The sequence below is a fragment of the Oenanthe melanoleuca genome, unplaced genomic scaffold (genome assembly GCF_029582105.1).
Source record: "Oenanthe melanoleuca isolate GR-GAL-2019-014 unplaced genomic scaffold, OMel1.0 S036, whole genome shotgun sequence".
Lineage (NCBI taxonomy): Eukaryota > Metazoa > Chordata > Aves > Passeriformes > Muscicapidae > Oenanthe > Oenanthe melanoleuca.
In genome coordinates this window covers 21889-37839 of record NW_026612685.1, presented here as the reverse complement: position 1 = coordinate 37839, position 15951 = coordinate 21889, and the positions used below count along the sequence as shown (strand labels likewise).

General features: G+C 52.6%; 1 protein-coding gene across 1 annotated transcript; it reads right to left on the bottom strand.

The window, feature by feature from the left end:
* Window positions 1-12050, bottom strand: LOC130266411 (zinc finger protein 594-like). The gene is made up of 6 exons (XM_056515683.1): window positions 11959-12050; window positions 11475-11546; window positions 5752-5932; window positions 3478-3559; window positions 2999-3292; window positions 1-2270 (listed from the first exon to the last, which is right to left on the bottom strand). The coding sequence occupies exons 4-6, from the start codon at window positions 3530-3532 to the stop codon at window positions 2152-2154; spliced, it is 468 nt and encodes a 155-aa protein (XP_056371658.1). The 5' UTR covers window positions 3533-3559; window positions 5752-5932; window positions 11475-11546; window positions 11959-12050; the 3' UTR covers window positions 1-2151.
* Between the last annotated feature and the right edge of the window lie 3901 nt (window positions 12051-15951).

The window sequence follows — 15951 nt, the reverse complement described above, 5'->3', positions numbered from 1 at the left end:
AAATGCTAAAAGCTACAGTTGCAGTTTATTATAAGAGTCTGCTAGGAGCTGCCTGGCAAAGCCACATGCAGATTAAAGAGATAAAAGGGGGGAAAGAAAGAGAGAAGAGGGAGGGTAGAGAGAGAGAGTAAAGAGGAAGGAGAGAGGAAGAAAAAGAGAGCGACTTCCCATTTGTAACACAATAAACCCATTTCCATCATGAATATTCTGATCCGTAAGAACCAATCTAATACAAAATACTAATTCTATAGCATTTACATGCAGCCTATAGGAATCCTTATATTAGCATAGTGTGTGATATTCTAAACTCTAAGATCTAATATTTGGGTACTGGCCAGTCTTTTGTGTCTTTTGGCCTTGCCCTATGGCCAAAAGCATTGCTTAATTAAGAGTGGATTAGCTTCAGCAAGCCATCCTATTGTGTACCTGTTTATTCAGTAACTAGGGCTAGGTATCTCAAACGTAGCTTTCATTTCAATTTCATTCATGGTTTCTATATTCCCAGAATCAGACCATTCATATTTGCAAGATTCCCCCATTTCATCTTCTCCAACAGAGATCAAGACTGGGAACAGAACCAACACCAGAACTGAGACCAGCATCGCTCCAGAACTGGAACAATGACTGGGACTGAGACCAACGCCAATACTTGGACCAGCACTAGCAGAGCTCCAGGGCTGGTCTGGGACTGGAACCAGCATCGGGAGAACTCCAGGACTGAGACTGACAGCGGCACCAGAACCACCACCAAGACTGATACTGGCACCAGAACCGAGACTGGCACCAATGTGGGACCGGGCCTGAGACTGAGATTGGCACTGGGAGCACGCCAAGACCAACATTGACACCAGTACCAGCACTGGGACTGGGGCTGCTCTAAAACTGAGACCAAGACTGACATTGAGTCCAAGACTGAAAACAGAACCGGCACTGGCACCGAGACTGGCGCCGCTATCGGACCCAGACTGAGACCAGCACTGTGGAAGCTGAGACAGAGAGTGCTGTGGATTTAATTGGCATTTGCAGTTTGATAACCAGGACACCCTGGCAAGAACAAACAGAGCTTCGGTGGTTACAAGGAGATTGGATCAAGACTGGCAGCAGAAAAGAGGATTGAACTAAATAAGGAGAAATGTAAAGTTTGTCTGGGTGATGTTTAACCCAATTAATGTAGTAAAAAATTACTGCCTTCCTAAAAATGCTGCATAAGAAAATGTAGCTCACAATAAATTTTGGATTCTGATCATGAGCTGAAGTCTCTGTCTCCCTCTCTATCACTGATAAAATGGCCCAGGACTGGAACCAAGACCAAAACTGCGAACAGAACTGACACCAGAACAGAAACCGGCACATCTACAAGACCGCCACTGGCACTGGGACTGAGACCGAGCCCAAACAAGCCCCAGAACTGGAACTGGGACCAAGACTGAGACCAAGACAGACACTAGAACCGGCAATGGGAGAACTCCAGGACTGAGACTGAGAGCGGCACCAGAACCAACACCGAGACTGGCGAGACTGTAAGACCCACTGGGACTGAGACCAGCACCACTCTGGGATCGAGACTGACACCAGGACCGGAATGAGCACACGGAGCACTTGGGGACTGCGCCAAGACTGAGATCGACACTGGGATCAGAACCAAAACTGAGGCTGACACCAGGAGTGCTCTGAGACTGAGAGTGAGACTGAGGCTGGCACCAGGACAGGATCACACTGTGAGCACTCTGGGACCTCCACATTAACTCTGGGGACTTCTGGCTGTGCTCCCATGCGAGACTGGGAGGGCCCCCTGGGTGGGGGGGGACCACCTCCGTTCGCATCGTTCTGGAGCAGCCATCCCGGTCCATATGGTCCCAGTTTATACAATCCGAATCCATGCAATCCCAGTTTGTACAATCCCAGTCCATGTGATTCCTGTTTGTACAATCCCACTCTGCATGGCCCTGATCCATCTGGTCCCAGTCTGTGCAGTCCCGGTCTGGAGGATCCCAGTCCATGTCATCCTAGCCCCCATGATCCCAGTCTGCATGATCCTGCATGGCTCACACTGCCAGGCTCTGGAATTCCAGTTCCCAGCCAGGAAAAGATGTTCCTGCCCTTGAAGGCAAAGCTCTTCAGAAGGGGCCAAAAGCCAAGTGCAGCAAGATCTTACAGGGACATTTCACTGCCAGCCTTCAGAACTTCACCCATGGCCGTTGCAGCTCCTGTACTGGGAATTGAATCAGGGCAGGGTCTTTGGTGGGAGCTGCCTCGGCTCAAGGGAGACCCTGAGAGAGAAACAGAGCAGGCAGAGAGAAGCAGGAGAGAAAGGAGGACTCAAACACAATCAGCTGACAAGGTGCCACTGAAAACAGAATCGGAACTGACTGAAAGAGAATGGGATAGAAATTAGGAATTGTCAAAGTTTTATTTACTATCAAATACATCCTCCCCAGCCAGCCCCACACAATCCCGATCCCACCGCTCCAAATTTGGATCCCACTTCTCCCAGTCTCCGCTCAACCCCTTCTTACCCTGGCAGCTCTGGAGTCAAGGAAGGTTCGTGTGGGATTGAGCTGATTTGAGGAGAGAACAAGGAACTTTGAAGTTGGATTGATCCCTTTTGAGTCAAAATTGAGGTGATTTTACTTGGATTTGGGAGGTTTTGAGGTGACAGATCAATCCTTCTTGGCTTTTGGAGAACAATGAGATGGAGAAGAGAGAAAAACCAAGCCCAAAACAAAAGGATAACCAGGCAGCTGTCTACCCAACATGGATCCCAGGGAGTGGGGGTCACCAGGGCTCTAGCCAATGTGGCTCCTGCAGTGGGGGATGGAGTTGGAGCAGCACACGAAGCTCTTCCTGCACTCGGGGCACTCGCAGGGCTTCCCTTAATGGTGCCTCCGTTGGTGTTTGGTCAAAGCTGAGCCCTTGGAGAAGCTCTTCCCACACTCCTCACACTCGTAGGGCCTCTCCCCAGTGTGGATCCTCTGGTGGCAGATCAGGAGGTACCTACCTGTGAAGCTCATCCCACACTCTGAGCACTTGTGGCGCTTCTCCCCATCATGAAGCTGCTCATGGACCACCAGGTCCAAGCTCTGGCTCCATCTCCGGCCGCCTGCCCGGCCCAGGCTGGGTCTTTCCTCCTCAGATCCCCACAATCTGCGTTTGCAGCCCCTCCTGGTGCGGGATCTCTGCGGCTTTTCCTCCCCGAAGGATTCCTGCGCCGTGGAGCTGCTGCAAACGGCCTCTTCCACCAGATTCTGCCACAGGGTTTTGTCCTTCCTGGTCTCCGTGCTCAGCTCCTTGTCTGGGCGAGGAAGGACAAGGAGAGGATGGGATTTGCCACCGTGCCAGAGGGAAGGGGAAGGAGATCCCCCCAGCGCATCCCCTGGCAGGTCGGTGTCGGCAGCGGGGTGTCCTGCAGCCAGGGCCGTGCTGGGCTGGGAGATGGAGCAGGACAGAGGGGGAAAGGGATACTGACTTCCCCCTCACCTGCCTGGGGCTCCTGGGCAATCTTCCTCTTCCTCGCAGCCTCCTCCTCCTCCATCGGGCTAATGGCTAATATTGCGAAATCCTGGTTTGGGGAAAAAGAAGGGATGAGCGCGTTGTGCTGGGGGTTCCTCCTGCCCAAGTCCATCTCTAGAAGTCCCCCGGCATCTGGGGTCCATCAAAACCTCCCAAACACCAACATTCAGCCCTGAAAATGCCTCTCAGGAGTTCCTGGCAATGGTCCCTCCCCTTTGGTGTTCAGGGGTTCCCCCCTGTCCCAGCTGCTGGGGGTCACGCTTCTATTGGGGGTCCCCCATCTACTCGGTGCACGCCTTTCCCAGGCTGCTGGGAGTCCCAGCAATCCAAAAAGCTCCCCCCCCTCTTCCCTCTCCCCATTTAGGGATGCTGAGGGATTTTGAGGTCCCCGTGTCCCTTCTTAGCCCCCTTATTCTCTCCTTTGGATGCTAGGGGTCCAAGGAGTCCCCCTGCCCCTCTCCAGGCTGTTGAGGGTCCCGCCAATGGCGGCGCTCCCCCCTCTCTGGGCTCCCCGCTTTGGGGTTCTGGGGGACACAGGGCTCTGCTCCTCCAGGCTGCCTCTGCCGGCCGCTGCCACCAGGACCCCTCAGTGTCCCTCCAAGGGGCATTTTTTGCTCAGCTTTGCAGTTCTGCATTCTTGAAACATTCCCCACCCTTAAAAAGAATTAACAGGCCATGCTGAGAGGCACTGGGACTATTCCAGGGGCAAGTGGGATAAAAGTGGGGGCAAGTGAACCACACTGAGGTAACTGGGAGTGCATGGGAATGACTATGGAATTGTTCAGGATAACTGGGATATACTGGGAGTGTCTGAGACCATAGGGTTGCTGACTGAGATTTAAGTGGGAGTGAATGAGAATGTGCTGGGCGAAAACTGTGACCATGCTGGGGCAACTGGGGGCAAGTGTGAGTGACTGGGGCCCTGCTGGCAAAGACTGAACTCACAATGGGATAATACTGGGAGTGACTGGGACTGTACTAGGGGCAGCTGGGAGAAGTGGGAACACACTGGACCAAAGTGGTGTTGGAAAACATATCCGTTTAGAAAATGTTCTGTAATTTTAACCAAGAGATTTTGGTTGCCCTTGCCCTAAGAGAATTTTAATTTTCTTTGCAGGGCATTGCTGCACCAGGTAGGGTAAGATAAATTCAATACATCAAGGCACTGGGAGCAGCTGGAATGCTCAAGGGCCATCAGTAGCCATTAACAGAACATTAGTGGCCCCAGAGGAATAGGTAGCCCAGACTCTGCCACTGGGAAATTGCAAACAACTCCTCTGGAAAGGCTCATAAAATCAAGGAATGAAGATCTAATTAACATCAGAAGGGGAGAAATCCGGATCCAAAAGGAGAACAAATACTAGGAATTGACTGTTTGCAACTTGAGACCAAATAAGACTGACCAATTCATTTCTATGACTGTATAAAAGAACTGAAAAATTTACTAAAAACGGAATGTCATGGAATGATTCTCTCTGCACACACTGGTTATGTGTGAATGAGATTTCTGTGCTACATCCTGGCCACAATATCCTGTCCAGATAATAAATTTAAAGTTTGGGAACGTGCTTTTTGTTTTTCCCCTCAGTTTCGGTGACCTTGGGAGGAACTGGGAGCAACTGGGACCGTGCTGGAGCAAATTCCATCATAACAGGGAATGGCCGGGAGTGACCGGGCTGATGCTGGGAGTTCCGAGGAAACTGGAAGCACACGCGGGGAGCAACTGGGCTCATGCTGGGAGCAGCCACTGGCGGCACCGGGAGCCCCGAAGCCCTTTCCCGGCCATGCCGCCCCTCCAGCCCCAGCACCCCCCGCCGGGGTCCCGGCAATGCCAGGGGTCCCCCCCTCTCGGGCTCCCCGCTTTGCCCTTCTGGGGCTCTCCTGTGTCTGCGCTCCCGCTCAGGGAAGCCGCGCCTCTCCCGGGGCTCCCCAAAACCGCTGTCCCCCCGCCGATCCCGCCGATCCCGCGCGCTCCCCACGTGGCCCCGGCAGAGCTCGCAGGGCCCGGCCCGGGAAGCCCAACCCCCACCGCGGGGGGACACGCATCGCCCCCCGCCCCCCAACGGGGCTCTGCCCGCACCCACCGGGACCCCCAAAAACACCTCCCGGGGGACCCCCCGATGTCCTCCCGAGGGCCATCTGCGCCTCTGGAGCCCGGCAAGATCCAAACATCCCCCCAAAAATCCCCAAACCCCGGGACCCCCCCGGGATATTTGGGGCGAGCTCCCCCTCCCCAGGCACCTGCGGGATGGGGGGCGATGGTCCCGGGGCCGCTGCGAGTTCAGGCAGCTCCGGGCAGCGCTCGAATCGGTTCTTGTCCCCTCCTGCTTCTGCTGCCGCTTCGCCTCTTCCTCCCTTCCTCCTCCTCCTGCCCTGTTCCAACCCCGAACTGGCAGGGGATGGGTCAAGGGAAGGGCGGGAACTGTGAGGGGAAAGGGGCGGGGCCAAAGGTCCTAAAAGGATTCGGTTTGCCCAAAAATCACCAATAAAAGGCACCAAATGCAGTCTTAATCCACCAGATGTGGCCTAAAATCAGCCAGAGAGGCCTCAAATCCACACCAAGGGGTGTAAAATCATCCAAATGTGCCTAATATTGTTCAAAAGGGGCCTAAAATCCAGCCTAAAACCCATCAGCTTTGGCCTGAAATCAGCCAAATGGTTTTGAAATCTAACCAAATGGTCTCAAACTGCCCAAAGTGGTTGGAGACCCACACCAAGTTGCCTATAATCACCTTTAAAAGTCCTAAATGTGTGTAAAATCCACCTTGAAAATGCCTGTTTTGCCACAAAGCACAAAAATGGGCCTAAAATCACCTGAGAACCACCTCGTTTTTCCTCAAATCACCCAAATGGACCTAAACACACCCAAACTGGCCTGAAACCCCCCAAGGGAGGCAAAACCACCCTAAAATCAGAGCCCTGGGTCTCATAGGCCCCATGCCAGCTGCTCACAGCCATATTTTGGCACCCAAAATTTTCACCCAGAAATTCCCACCTTTGGACCCTGAATTCCCAAATATCCCCGAAGGAGATCCCAAGAATTTCCTGGAGAGAACCCAAAGTTCCCATGCTTCTACCCATGTTTGCCTATAAAGACCCTAAAAATTTACTATGGGATCCTCTAAAATTCCATTTGAGGTCTCCAAAATTTCAAAAATTCCCAATAGAATCCTAAAAATTCCCATGTTTGTACATAAAATTTGAAAAAAGTTTCCGGGTCTAGACCCCATTATTCTCTCAGAGTGCCTTTAGGGAAAACACAGTGCCCTCAAATCCCCTATAGAAATCCCAATCCCCCTTAAAAGACCCCCCAAATCCCCTACAGACAAACCCAAATCTGCTGTAGAGACCCTCAGCCCCCCCCAGTCCCCGACAGACCCCCTATAGATCCCCTATAGACTACCCAGTGCTTCCCAAATCCCCTATAAACAACCCCAAATCCCCTATACAGAACCCCAGAAACCCCTAGGGCGGTAAGGCCCCCTCCAGGCTCCTACAGATCCCCTATGGACCTCCCAAACCCCCTTTAAGGACCCCGTAGCTCTCCCAGTGCCCTTTGCAGACCCCCAGAAACGCCCCAGGAGCGTAAAGCCATGCCAGTCCCCTACAGATCCGCTATAGATCCCCAGCAGATTCTCTATAGATACAATAGTGATCTAAAATCATCCAAATTTGCCTAACATTGTCCAAAAGTGCCCTAAAATCCAGTCTAAAATCCCATTTTGGCATAAAATCAGCCAAATGGACCTAAAATCTTTGGAACCAAGACCGAGACCAACACCAGAACCAGCACCAGCATCAATACTGAGACCAACATCAGAAATGAGACCGAGATCAGAACTGGGAACAGAACCGAGACCAGAACTGAGACCAGCACCACTCTAGAACTGGAACTAAGACTGGGACCAACAGAAAGACTGGGCCCTGAATTTCTGCTGGGACCAAGACTGAGACCAGCACCGACACTGGGACGGGCACCAGGAGATCTCCAGGACTGAGACTGAGAGCGGCACTGGCACCAGAACTGAGACTGGCACCGCTCCGTGACTGGCTCTGAGAGTGAGATTGGCACTGGGAGCACTCTGGGATCAACACTGGCACCAGTACCAGCACTGGGACCGGAACCGCTCAGAGACTGAGACCAAAACTGAAAACAAAACCAGCACCAAGACTGGCACCACTATAGGACCATGGCTGAGCCTGAGACCAGAACCGCTCCGGGATCGAGATTCAGACCAAGACCAGAATCAGCACCAGGAGCGCTCCAGCACTTCTCCAAACTGAGCCTGAGACCGGGACCTGGACGGAGACCGACACCAGGAACGCTCTGGGACCTCCTTGTTCACTGTGGGGAGTTTTGGCTGCGCCCCCACACAGGACTGAGCAGGACTGGGAGGGACCCTGGGAGGGGTGGGAGCATCTCAGTTCACATCGTTCTGGAGCAGCCATTCCGGTCCATATGGTCCCAGTTTGTACAATCCCAGTCCATATGGTCCCAGTTTCTACAATCCCAGTCCACGTGATCCCAGTTTGTACAATCCCACTCTGCATGGCCCTGATCCATCTGGTCCCAGTCTGTGCAGTCCCAGTCTGGAGGATCCCAGTCCATGTGATCCACGCCCCCATGATCCCAGTCTGCATGGTCCTGCATGGCTCACACTGCCAGGCTCTGGAATTCCAGGTCCCAGCATGGATAAATTGTTCCTGCCCATCCTGGTTTTGTTTCTCCAATTGAGATTTCCCGGCCAAGGCACCCATTTATGTCACAACTTTAGCATCCCGATCCTCTTCACATTCCTGTTCCCAATCCCTATCTAATTCCCGTTTTTATTCTCAATCTTCTTCCCATTCCCCTTCCTGATGCCGTTCCCAGTACTGTTCCTGGTCCTGATCCAGATCTCATTCCTATTCCCATTCCAATCCTAATCCCATTCCTGTTCCCAATCCCTATCTCATTCCCATTCCCAATCTTGTTCCTGTTCCCATTCCCAATCTCGTTCCCATTTCTGATTCTGATCTCATTCCCAATCTCAATCCCTTTCCCAATTCCAATCCCTTTCACATACCCAATCCCTTTTTCATTCCCATTCCCAATCCTGTTCCAAACCCCCCAAGCCCAATCCTTATCCCACTGTCAAACCTGATCTCATTCCCGTTTCTGATCCCTCATTCCCAGTCTCGTTCCTATTACCAATCCCTAACCTGTTCCCAATCCCAAACCTGTTCCTGTTCCCATTCCCATTCTCATCCCTGTTTCTGATCCCGATCTCATTTGCCATCTAAATACCATTCCCATTCCTGATCCCTTTCTCATTCCCAATCCCTATTTCATTACAATCTCGATCCTGTTCCCAATCCCGATCCTGCTGCTATTTTCAGGGAATCATTTTGATCTCAACCTCTACCCCAAACCTGGGGGGGGTCAAAACCCCCAAATCCTGGGGTCAAACACCCCCAAATGCCAAATTGGGAATCAAAACCCCCAATCCCCAAATGTTGGAGTTTGAAATATTTGGGGTGTCCAACCCCTCTGATCCCAAAAATTTGGGGTTAAAGCCCCCTGATCCTCAAATTCTGGGGTCAAAACTCCCCAAAACCCAAACCCTGGGATGTCAATAACCCCAAATCTCAAATTTTAGGATCGCCCACCCCTCCTCAATTCCCAAACTCTGGGGTTAAACCCTCTAAATCCCCAAAATTTGGTGTCCAACCCCCTAAATCCCAATCTTTAGGACCAACTCCCCCAAACCGCAAATCCTGAGGTGTAAAACACCCTTGACCACAAATTTTAGGATCAAACCCCCTCAGACTCCAAACCCTGAGGTGTCAAACCCCCCAGTTCCCAAACTCTGGGGTTTGAAATATTTGGGGTCTCCAACCCCCCGATCCTGAAATTCTGGGGTCAAACCCCCTGATCTCAAACCCTGGGGTGTCAACCCCCCACAAATTTTAGAATCAAACCTCCCGTATCCCCAAACTTTGGGGTCAACCCACCTGAGCCCAAAGTCCCCTCCAAAACCACTCCACCCTGGGGGCCACAACAGGGGTCATTTGGGGTTTATTTGGGGTTGGTTTGGGATTGATTTGGGATTGATTTGGGGTGGGGGCAGGTCCAGATGCAATGTCTGCAGAGAGACCCTGGGTACAATGCTGGGAGTGGGAAAAACCCCAAACACCCCTGGGGAACCCCAAAAAACACCTGGGGAACCCCATAAAGAGCATTTGGGGTTGGTTTGGGATTTAATTGCTGTTGATCTGGTATTTAGTTGGGGTGGGGCAGCGTCAGAGACCCTGGGTACAATGCTCAGAAAAACCCCAAAAACTCCTGAGGAACCCTAAAAACGGGATTTGCAGTGGAAAAAGGAGATTTTGGGGTAAAAGGGGAAGGATTTGGGATGGAAAAATGAGATTTTGGGATGGAAAAGGAGATTTGGGGTAGGAAAAAAGGGTTTAGAGTCGGGATTGAGGATTTGAGGTCAGGATTTTGGTGGGAAAAGGGGATTTGGGATTGAAAAAGAGATTTTGGGTGGGAAAAGGGGATTTTGGGTGGACAGTAAAGGATTTGGGGTGGGAAAAGGGAATTTGAGGTGGGAAAAAGAGATTTTGGGGTAGGAAAAGGAATTTGTGATGCACAAGATTTGGGGTATGAAAAGGAGAATTTGGGGTCTGTAAAGGACATTTGGGGTGCACAAATGTCACAGCCCCCGGTTTCTCCTTAGCCCTGAGATCACCTCAGCAGGACATGCAGTGGTTCAAATCCTGGTTTTTCCCAAAGCCACCCATGAGAGATTGCAGCAGACGGTTTCAGAGGCTCCAAGGATTGTTCATTGTTTCCTGTCTCAGGAACTCTTTGCCCGGCTGACAGCGCTCTGTCCAGCCGGGCATCCAGGATGGATCTGCCTGCTGAAGGCAGGGCTGGTCTTGGATAGTCTGCATGACGTGCTAAATGTTTATAACAACTATCCAATACAATACAACTTTGTTCAACTGTCCAGCTCTGTCCCCATCCACTCTGAAAGTGCCAGCATGTCACCCAGCATGGATGACACGGAGAAGGAGGAGGAAGAAGTATCCACACCCCAAATTCTCCATCTTGGCCACGTGTCCCTTATCACAAACATCCCCAAAAGTCTATTTATCTACGTTCTAACAGTCTAATTTACACTTTACTAATTTTGGTGGCTTGTTTCCATTCCCTCTGTGTTGGTAATTTCCCCCAGGGGTTGGAATTCAGCGCCTGAGACACCTGGGTCTCACTCAGGGGTCTTTGAGACCCTCGCCGGGGGGGGTTGAGACCCCCAAGGAGGCCAGGGGAGCACCCTGGGCTCTCACAGGAGGGATTTCAGGTGATTTGGGGGGGATTTGGGCGGATTTCAGGGAATTTGTGGAGGGATTTTAGGGGATTTGGGGAGATTTGGGGGGATTTTGGGGATTTCAGGGGATTTTGGGGGATTTTTATGAGATTTCAGGGGATTGGGGAAGATTTGGGGGGGGGTTGGGGAGGATTTTGGAGAGATTTTGGGGTTTTCAGGGGATTTTGAGGAATTTTGGGGTAGATTTGGGGGGATTTTGTGAGATTTTTGGGGGATTAGGGAAGATTTTGGGGGGATTTCAGGGAATTCTTGGGTGGATTTTGGTGATTTTGGGTGGATTTTGGGGAGATTTGGGGGGAATTTGGGGGACTTGAAGGGGGATTCCAACGGGGATTTGGGAGGGATTTTGGGGGGTTTGGGGCAATTTAGGGGAGATTTTTGAGTTTTCAGGGGATTTTGATGGATTTTGGGAGATCTTTGGGGGTTTTGGGGGAATTCGGGGAGATTTGGGGGGGATTTAGGGGATTTCAGGGAGTTTTGGGGGATTTTAGGGCTTCTCCAGAGGTCCCCCAGATCCCCCCAGCCACTCCAAAAACCCCTCCAGACTCCCCTAAACCCGCTCCCAGCCCCCCTCGAAGCGCCCAGACTCACTGTGGCCCGTCCTGGATCGGGGGGGCACGGGCCGGTGGAACATGAGCCACTTCCAGGGACCATCGAGACTTTCTGGGGAGGGGGCACCATGGGAGACCCCCCCAAACTGAGGGGGAGTCCCCCTCCCCACAAAACCCCTCAGGGTTTTTTTCAGTCAGGGTGGGGCTGCGACCCCCCCAGGAACCCCAAAACCCCCTAGACCCCCAAAATCCCCCCCAGATCCCTCCCAAAAACCCCTCAAGGACTCCTCAGGACCCCTCCCCAAAACCCCCCCAAACCCCTCTTAGGAGCCCCAGACCCCCCTCAAAACCCTCCAGAACTCCACAGACCCTTCCAGGATCCTTCCCCAAAACCCCCTAAAAACCCCTCAGAGCCCCCCCAAACCCCCCAGACTCCCACAAAACCCCCCAAGACCCCTCCTCAAATGCCCCCCAGACCCCGCTTTAGCTCCCCACCCCCCACCCCGCCCCCACCCCTCCCCCACCTGTCCCTGCGCCGCCTCAGCAGCTCCCGCAGCCCCTCGTCCTCTCCTGGCGCCTGCCCCGCTCTCTGCAGCGCCTCCCTCAGCGCCCGCCCGAGCCCGGGGAGGGGCCGGGGGGGAGGGGCCGCCCTCTCCATGTCCGGCCCCGGGGCAGAGGGCGCCACTCCCGCCTGGCTTCTCATTGGCTGCAGTGCGCGGGAGGCGGGTGTTGCTGAGGGGAGCCGCGCACTGAATGGTTGGTTCGGGGAGAGGCGCGCCGCTATTGGCTGAGAGGGGCCCGCGCGCTCGGAGGGAAGTGCGTGAGGGGAGAGCGGCTGAGGAAGGAGCTGAGGTAGGGCTGGAGGGAAATGGGGGGATTTGGGGGAGAATCTGAGGTAGGTCTGGAATGGATTTCGGGGAGTTTGGGGGGAATTGAGGGGTCTGAGGTGGGTCATGAGGGAAATGGGGGGGTTTGAGGCGGGGGAGGTCAGAGGGGAATTGAGGGGTCGGGGGTGCTTTTTGGGGGGGGTGCTTTGATGTGAAATAGGAAATCTGAGGTGAAGTCGGGGGGACATGGAGGAATTTGAGGGAATCTGACGGAAATTAAGAAGTCTGAGGTGATTTTGGGGAGACTTTGGGGGGATTTAAGGGGGTCTGAGGTAAATTGAGGGGTCCGAGGTGGGGCCGGGGGGAAATGAGGTGCTTTGGGGGGTCTCTGAGGGGAACTGAGGGGTCTGGGGAAGCTTTGGGGGGAAATGGGGTATCTCAGGTGGAGCCGGGGGCACATGGGGGAAACTTGGGGGGGTGTCTAAGGGCAAGTGAGGGGTCTGAAGTGCGTCCCGAATTAATTTGAGGCGAGTTGGGGGGGTCTGAGGGGAATTGAGGGGTCTGAGGTGCGTTTGGGGAGGCTTTGGCAAAACTGCCCCCAAAACACCTCAAATCCCAGAGCAACGCACAAAAATCCCTGACACACGCCTCAAAACTGCCCCTGAGTACCCCCAAACACCCCAAAATCCCAGAGCAACGCCACAAAGATCTCCTTTGCCAAAAAGTGACCCAAAGCCATCTGAAACACCCCCAAACCCGAAAAAAAAGGGCCTGGAATACCCCAAAATTCCAGTGAAACACCTCAAACCACCACTCAGTACCCCAAAATTGACCCGTAACACCCCAAATCCCTTCAGGCTGCCCCAAAATCAACTAGAAACACCCCAAAATCCCAGAGAAACAGCCTAAAATCCCTCCAAACCACCCCAAAATCCCTCAAAGCTGCTCCCAAATATTCCACAATTGCTCAAAACCAGCCCCAAACCACCAAAAATCCCAGAAAACTGCCCCAGAAATGGTCCTGACCCTGTCCCACCTGCCCCTACTCCCCCAGATAAGTTCAGCTTTGACCAAATCCTCCTTTTTTATCCCAAATTTTTTTAATCCTTTTTCCAACCCCAAAATCCTTCTTTGTGCCCCCCAAATGTCCTTTTCAGTCCCCAAATTCTCCTTTTCATGCCCCAAATCCTCTGTGCCTCCCAAATTCCTTTTCCCACCCCAAAATCTCCTTTTTCAATTCCAAATACCCTTTTCCCACTGAGATACTGCCCTCAAATCCTCACTCCCGACTCTAAACCCTTTTTTCCTACCCCAAATCTCCTTTTCCATCCCAAAATCTCATTTTTATATCCTAATTTCTTCCCCTTTTGCCTCAAAATCTCCTTTTCCCTCCGCAAATTCACTTTTAGGGTTCCCCAGGTGTTTTTGGGGTTTTTCCCACCCCCAGCATTGTACCCAGGATCTCTCTGCAGACATTGCATCTGGACCTGCCCCCACCCCAAATCAATCCCAAACCAACCCCAAATCAATCCCAAACCAACCCCAAATAAACCCCAAATGACCCCTGCTGTGCCCCCCAGGGTGGAGTGGTTTTGGAGGGTACTTTGGGGCCAGATGGGTTTGACCCCAAATTTTGGGGATGGGGGAAGTTTGATCCTAAAGTTTGTGGGGGGTTGACACCCCAGGGTTTGGGATCAGGGGGTTTGACGCCAGGATTTTGGGATCGGGGGGTTGGAGACCCCAAATATTTCAAACCCCAGAGTTTGGGAACTGGGGGGTTTGACACCTCAGGGTTTGGAGTCTGAGGGGGTTTGATCCTAAAATTTGTGGTCAAGGGTGTTTTACACCTCAGGATTTGCGGTTTGGGGGAGTTGGTCCTAAAGATTGGGATTTAGGGGGTTGGACACCAAATTTTGGGGATTTAGAGGGTTTAACCCCAGAGTTTGGGAATTGAGGAGGGGTGGGCGATCCTAAAATTTGAGATTTGGGGTTATTGACATCCCAGGGTTTGGGTTTTAGGGAGTTTTGACCCAGGAATTTGGGGATCAGGTGGGTTGGAACACCCCTAATATTTCAAACCCCAGCGTTTGGGGATTGGGTGTGTTTCACCCCAAATTTGGGGTTTGGGGGTGTTTGACCCCAGGATTTGGGGGGGTTTTGACCACCCCAGGTTTGGGGTAGAGGTTGAGATCAAAATGATTCCCTGAAAACAGCAGCAGGATCGGGATTGGGAACAGGATCGGGATTGCAAATGAAATAGGGATTGGGAGTGGGAACAGAATTAGGACTGGGAAAGGGATCGAGATAGCAAATGAGATCGGGATCAGAAACAGGGATGAGATTGGGGCAGGGAACATGAACAGGTTAGGGATTGGGAGCAGGTTAGGAATTGGGAAGAGGAACGAGACTGGGAATGATGGATCAGAAATGGGAATGAGATCAGGATTGAGAATGGGATAAGGATTGGGATTGGGCTTGGGGGTTTGGAACAGGATTGGGAATGGGAACGGGATTGGAACTGGGAAAGGAAATGGGATCGGGATTGGGAATAGAAACAGGATCAGGAATGGGAAGAGGCTTGGGAATGGCAATGAAAGAGAGATTGGGAATGTGAAAGGGATTGGAATTGGGAAAGAGATCGACACTGAGAATGAGTTCTGAAACAGGAATGGGAATAAGATTGGAATGGGAATAGGAATGAGACCGGGATCAGGACCAGGAACAGGGCTGGGAACGGCATCAGGAAGGGTAATGTGAAGGGGAAGAAGATTGAGAATAAAAACGGGAATGAGATAGGGATTGGGAACAGGATTGGGATGCTAAAGCTGTGACATAAATGGATGCCTTGGCTGGGAAATCTCAAATTGGAGAAACAAAGCCAGGATGGGCAGGAGCAACTTTTCCTGGCTGGGAACTGGAATTCCAGATCCTGGCAGTGTGAGCCATGCAGGACCATCCAGACTGGTATCATGAAGACTGGGATGACATGGACTGGGATCCTCCAGACTGGGACTGCACAGACTGGGACCAGATGGATCAGGGCCATGCAGACTGGGATAGTACAAATTGGGATCACACGGACTGGGATTGTACAAACTGGGACCATATGGACTGGGATGGCTGCTCCAGAATGATGTGTAACTGAGACGGTCCCGCCCCTCCCAGGGGTCCCTCCCAGTCCTGCCCAGTCCTGTGTGGGGGCGCAGCCAAAACTCCCCACAGTGAACAAGGAGGTCCCAGAGCGTTCCTGGTGTCGGTCTCCGTCCAGGTCCCGGTCTCAGGCTCAGTTTGGAGCAGTCCTGGAGTGCTCCTGGTTCTGATTCTGGTCTTGGTCTGAATCTCGATCCCGGAGCGGTTCTGGTCTCAGGCTCAGTCATGGTCCTATAGTGGTGCCAGTCTTGGTGCTGGTTTTGTTTTCAGTTTTGGTCTCAGTCTCTGAGCGGTTCCGGTCCCAGTGCTGGTGCTGGTGCCAGTGTTGATCCCAGAGTGCTCCCAGTGCCAATCTCACTCTCAGAGCCAGTCACGGAGCGGTGCCAGTCTCAGTTCTGGTGCCGGTGCCGCTCTCAGTCTCAGTCCTGGAGGTCTCCTGGTGCCCGTCCCAGTGTCGGTGCTGGTCTCAGTCTTGGTCCCAGCAGAAATTCAGGGCCCAGTCTTTCTGTTGGTCCCAGTCTTAGTTCCAGTTCTGGAGTG

Coding starts and splice junctions, on each gene's coding strand:
- LOC130266411 (XM_056515683.1), bottom strand. CDS start 3,532: ATGGAGGAGGAGGAGGCTGCGAGGAAGAGGAAGATTGCCCAGGAGCCC. Junction 3,293..3,477: donor TGCCCAGGAGCCCCAGGCAG/GTGAGGGGGAAG, acceptor TTCCTCGCCCAG/ACAAGGAGCTGAGCACGGAG. Junction 2,271..2,998: donor GTGTGGGATGAGCTTCACAG/GTAGGTACCTCC, acceptor TTTCTCTCTCAG/GGTCTCCCTTGAGCCGAGGC.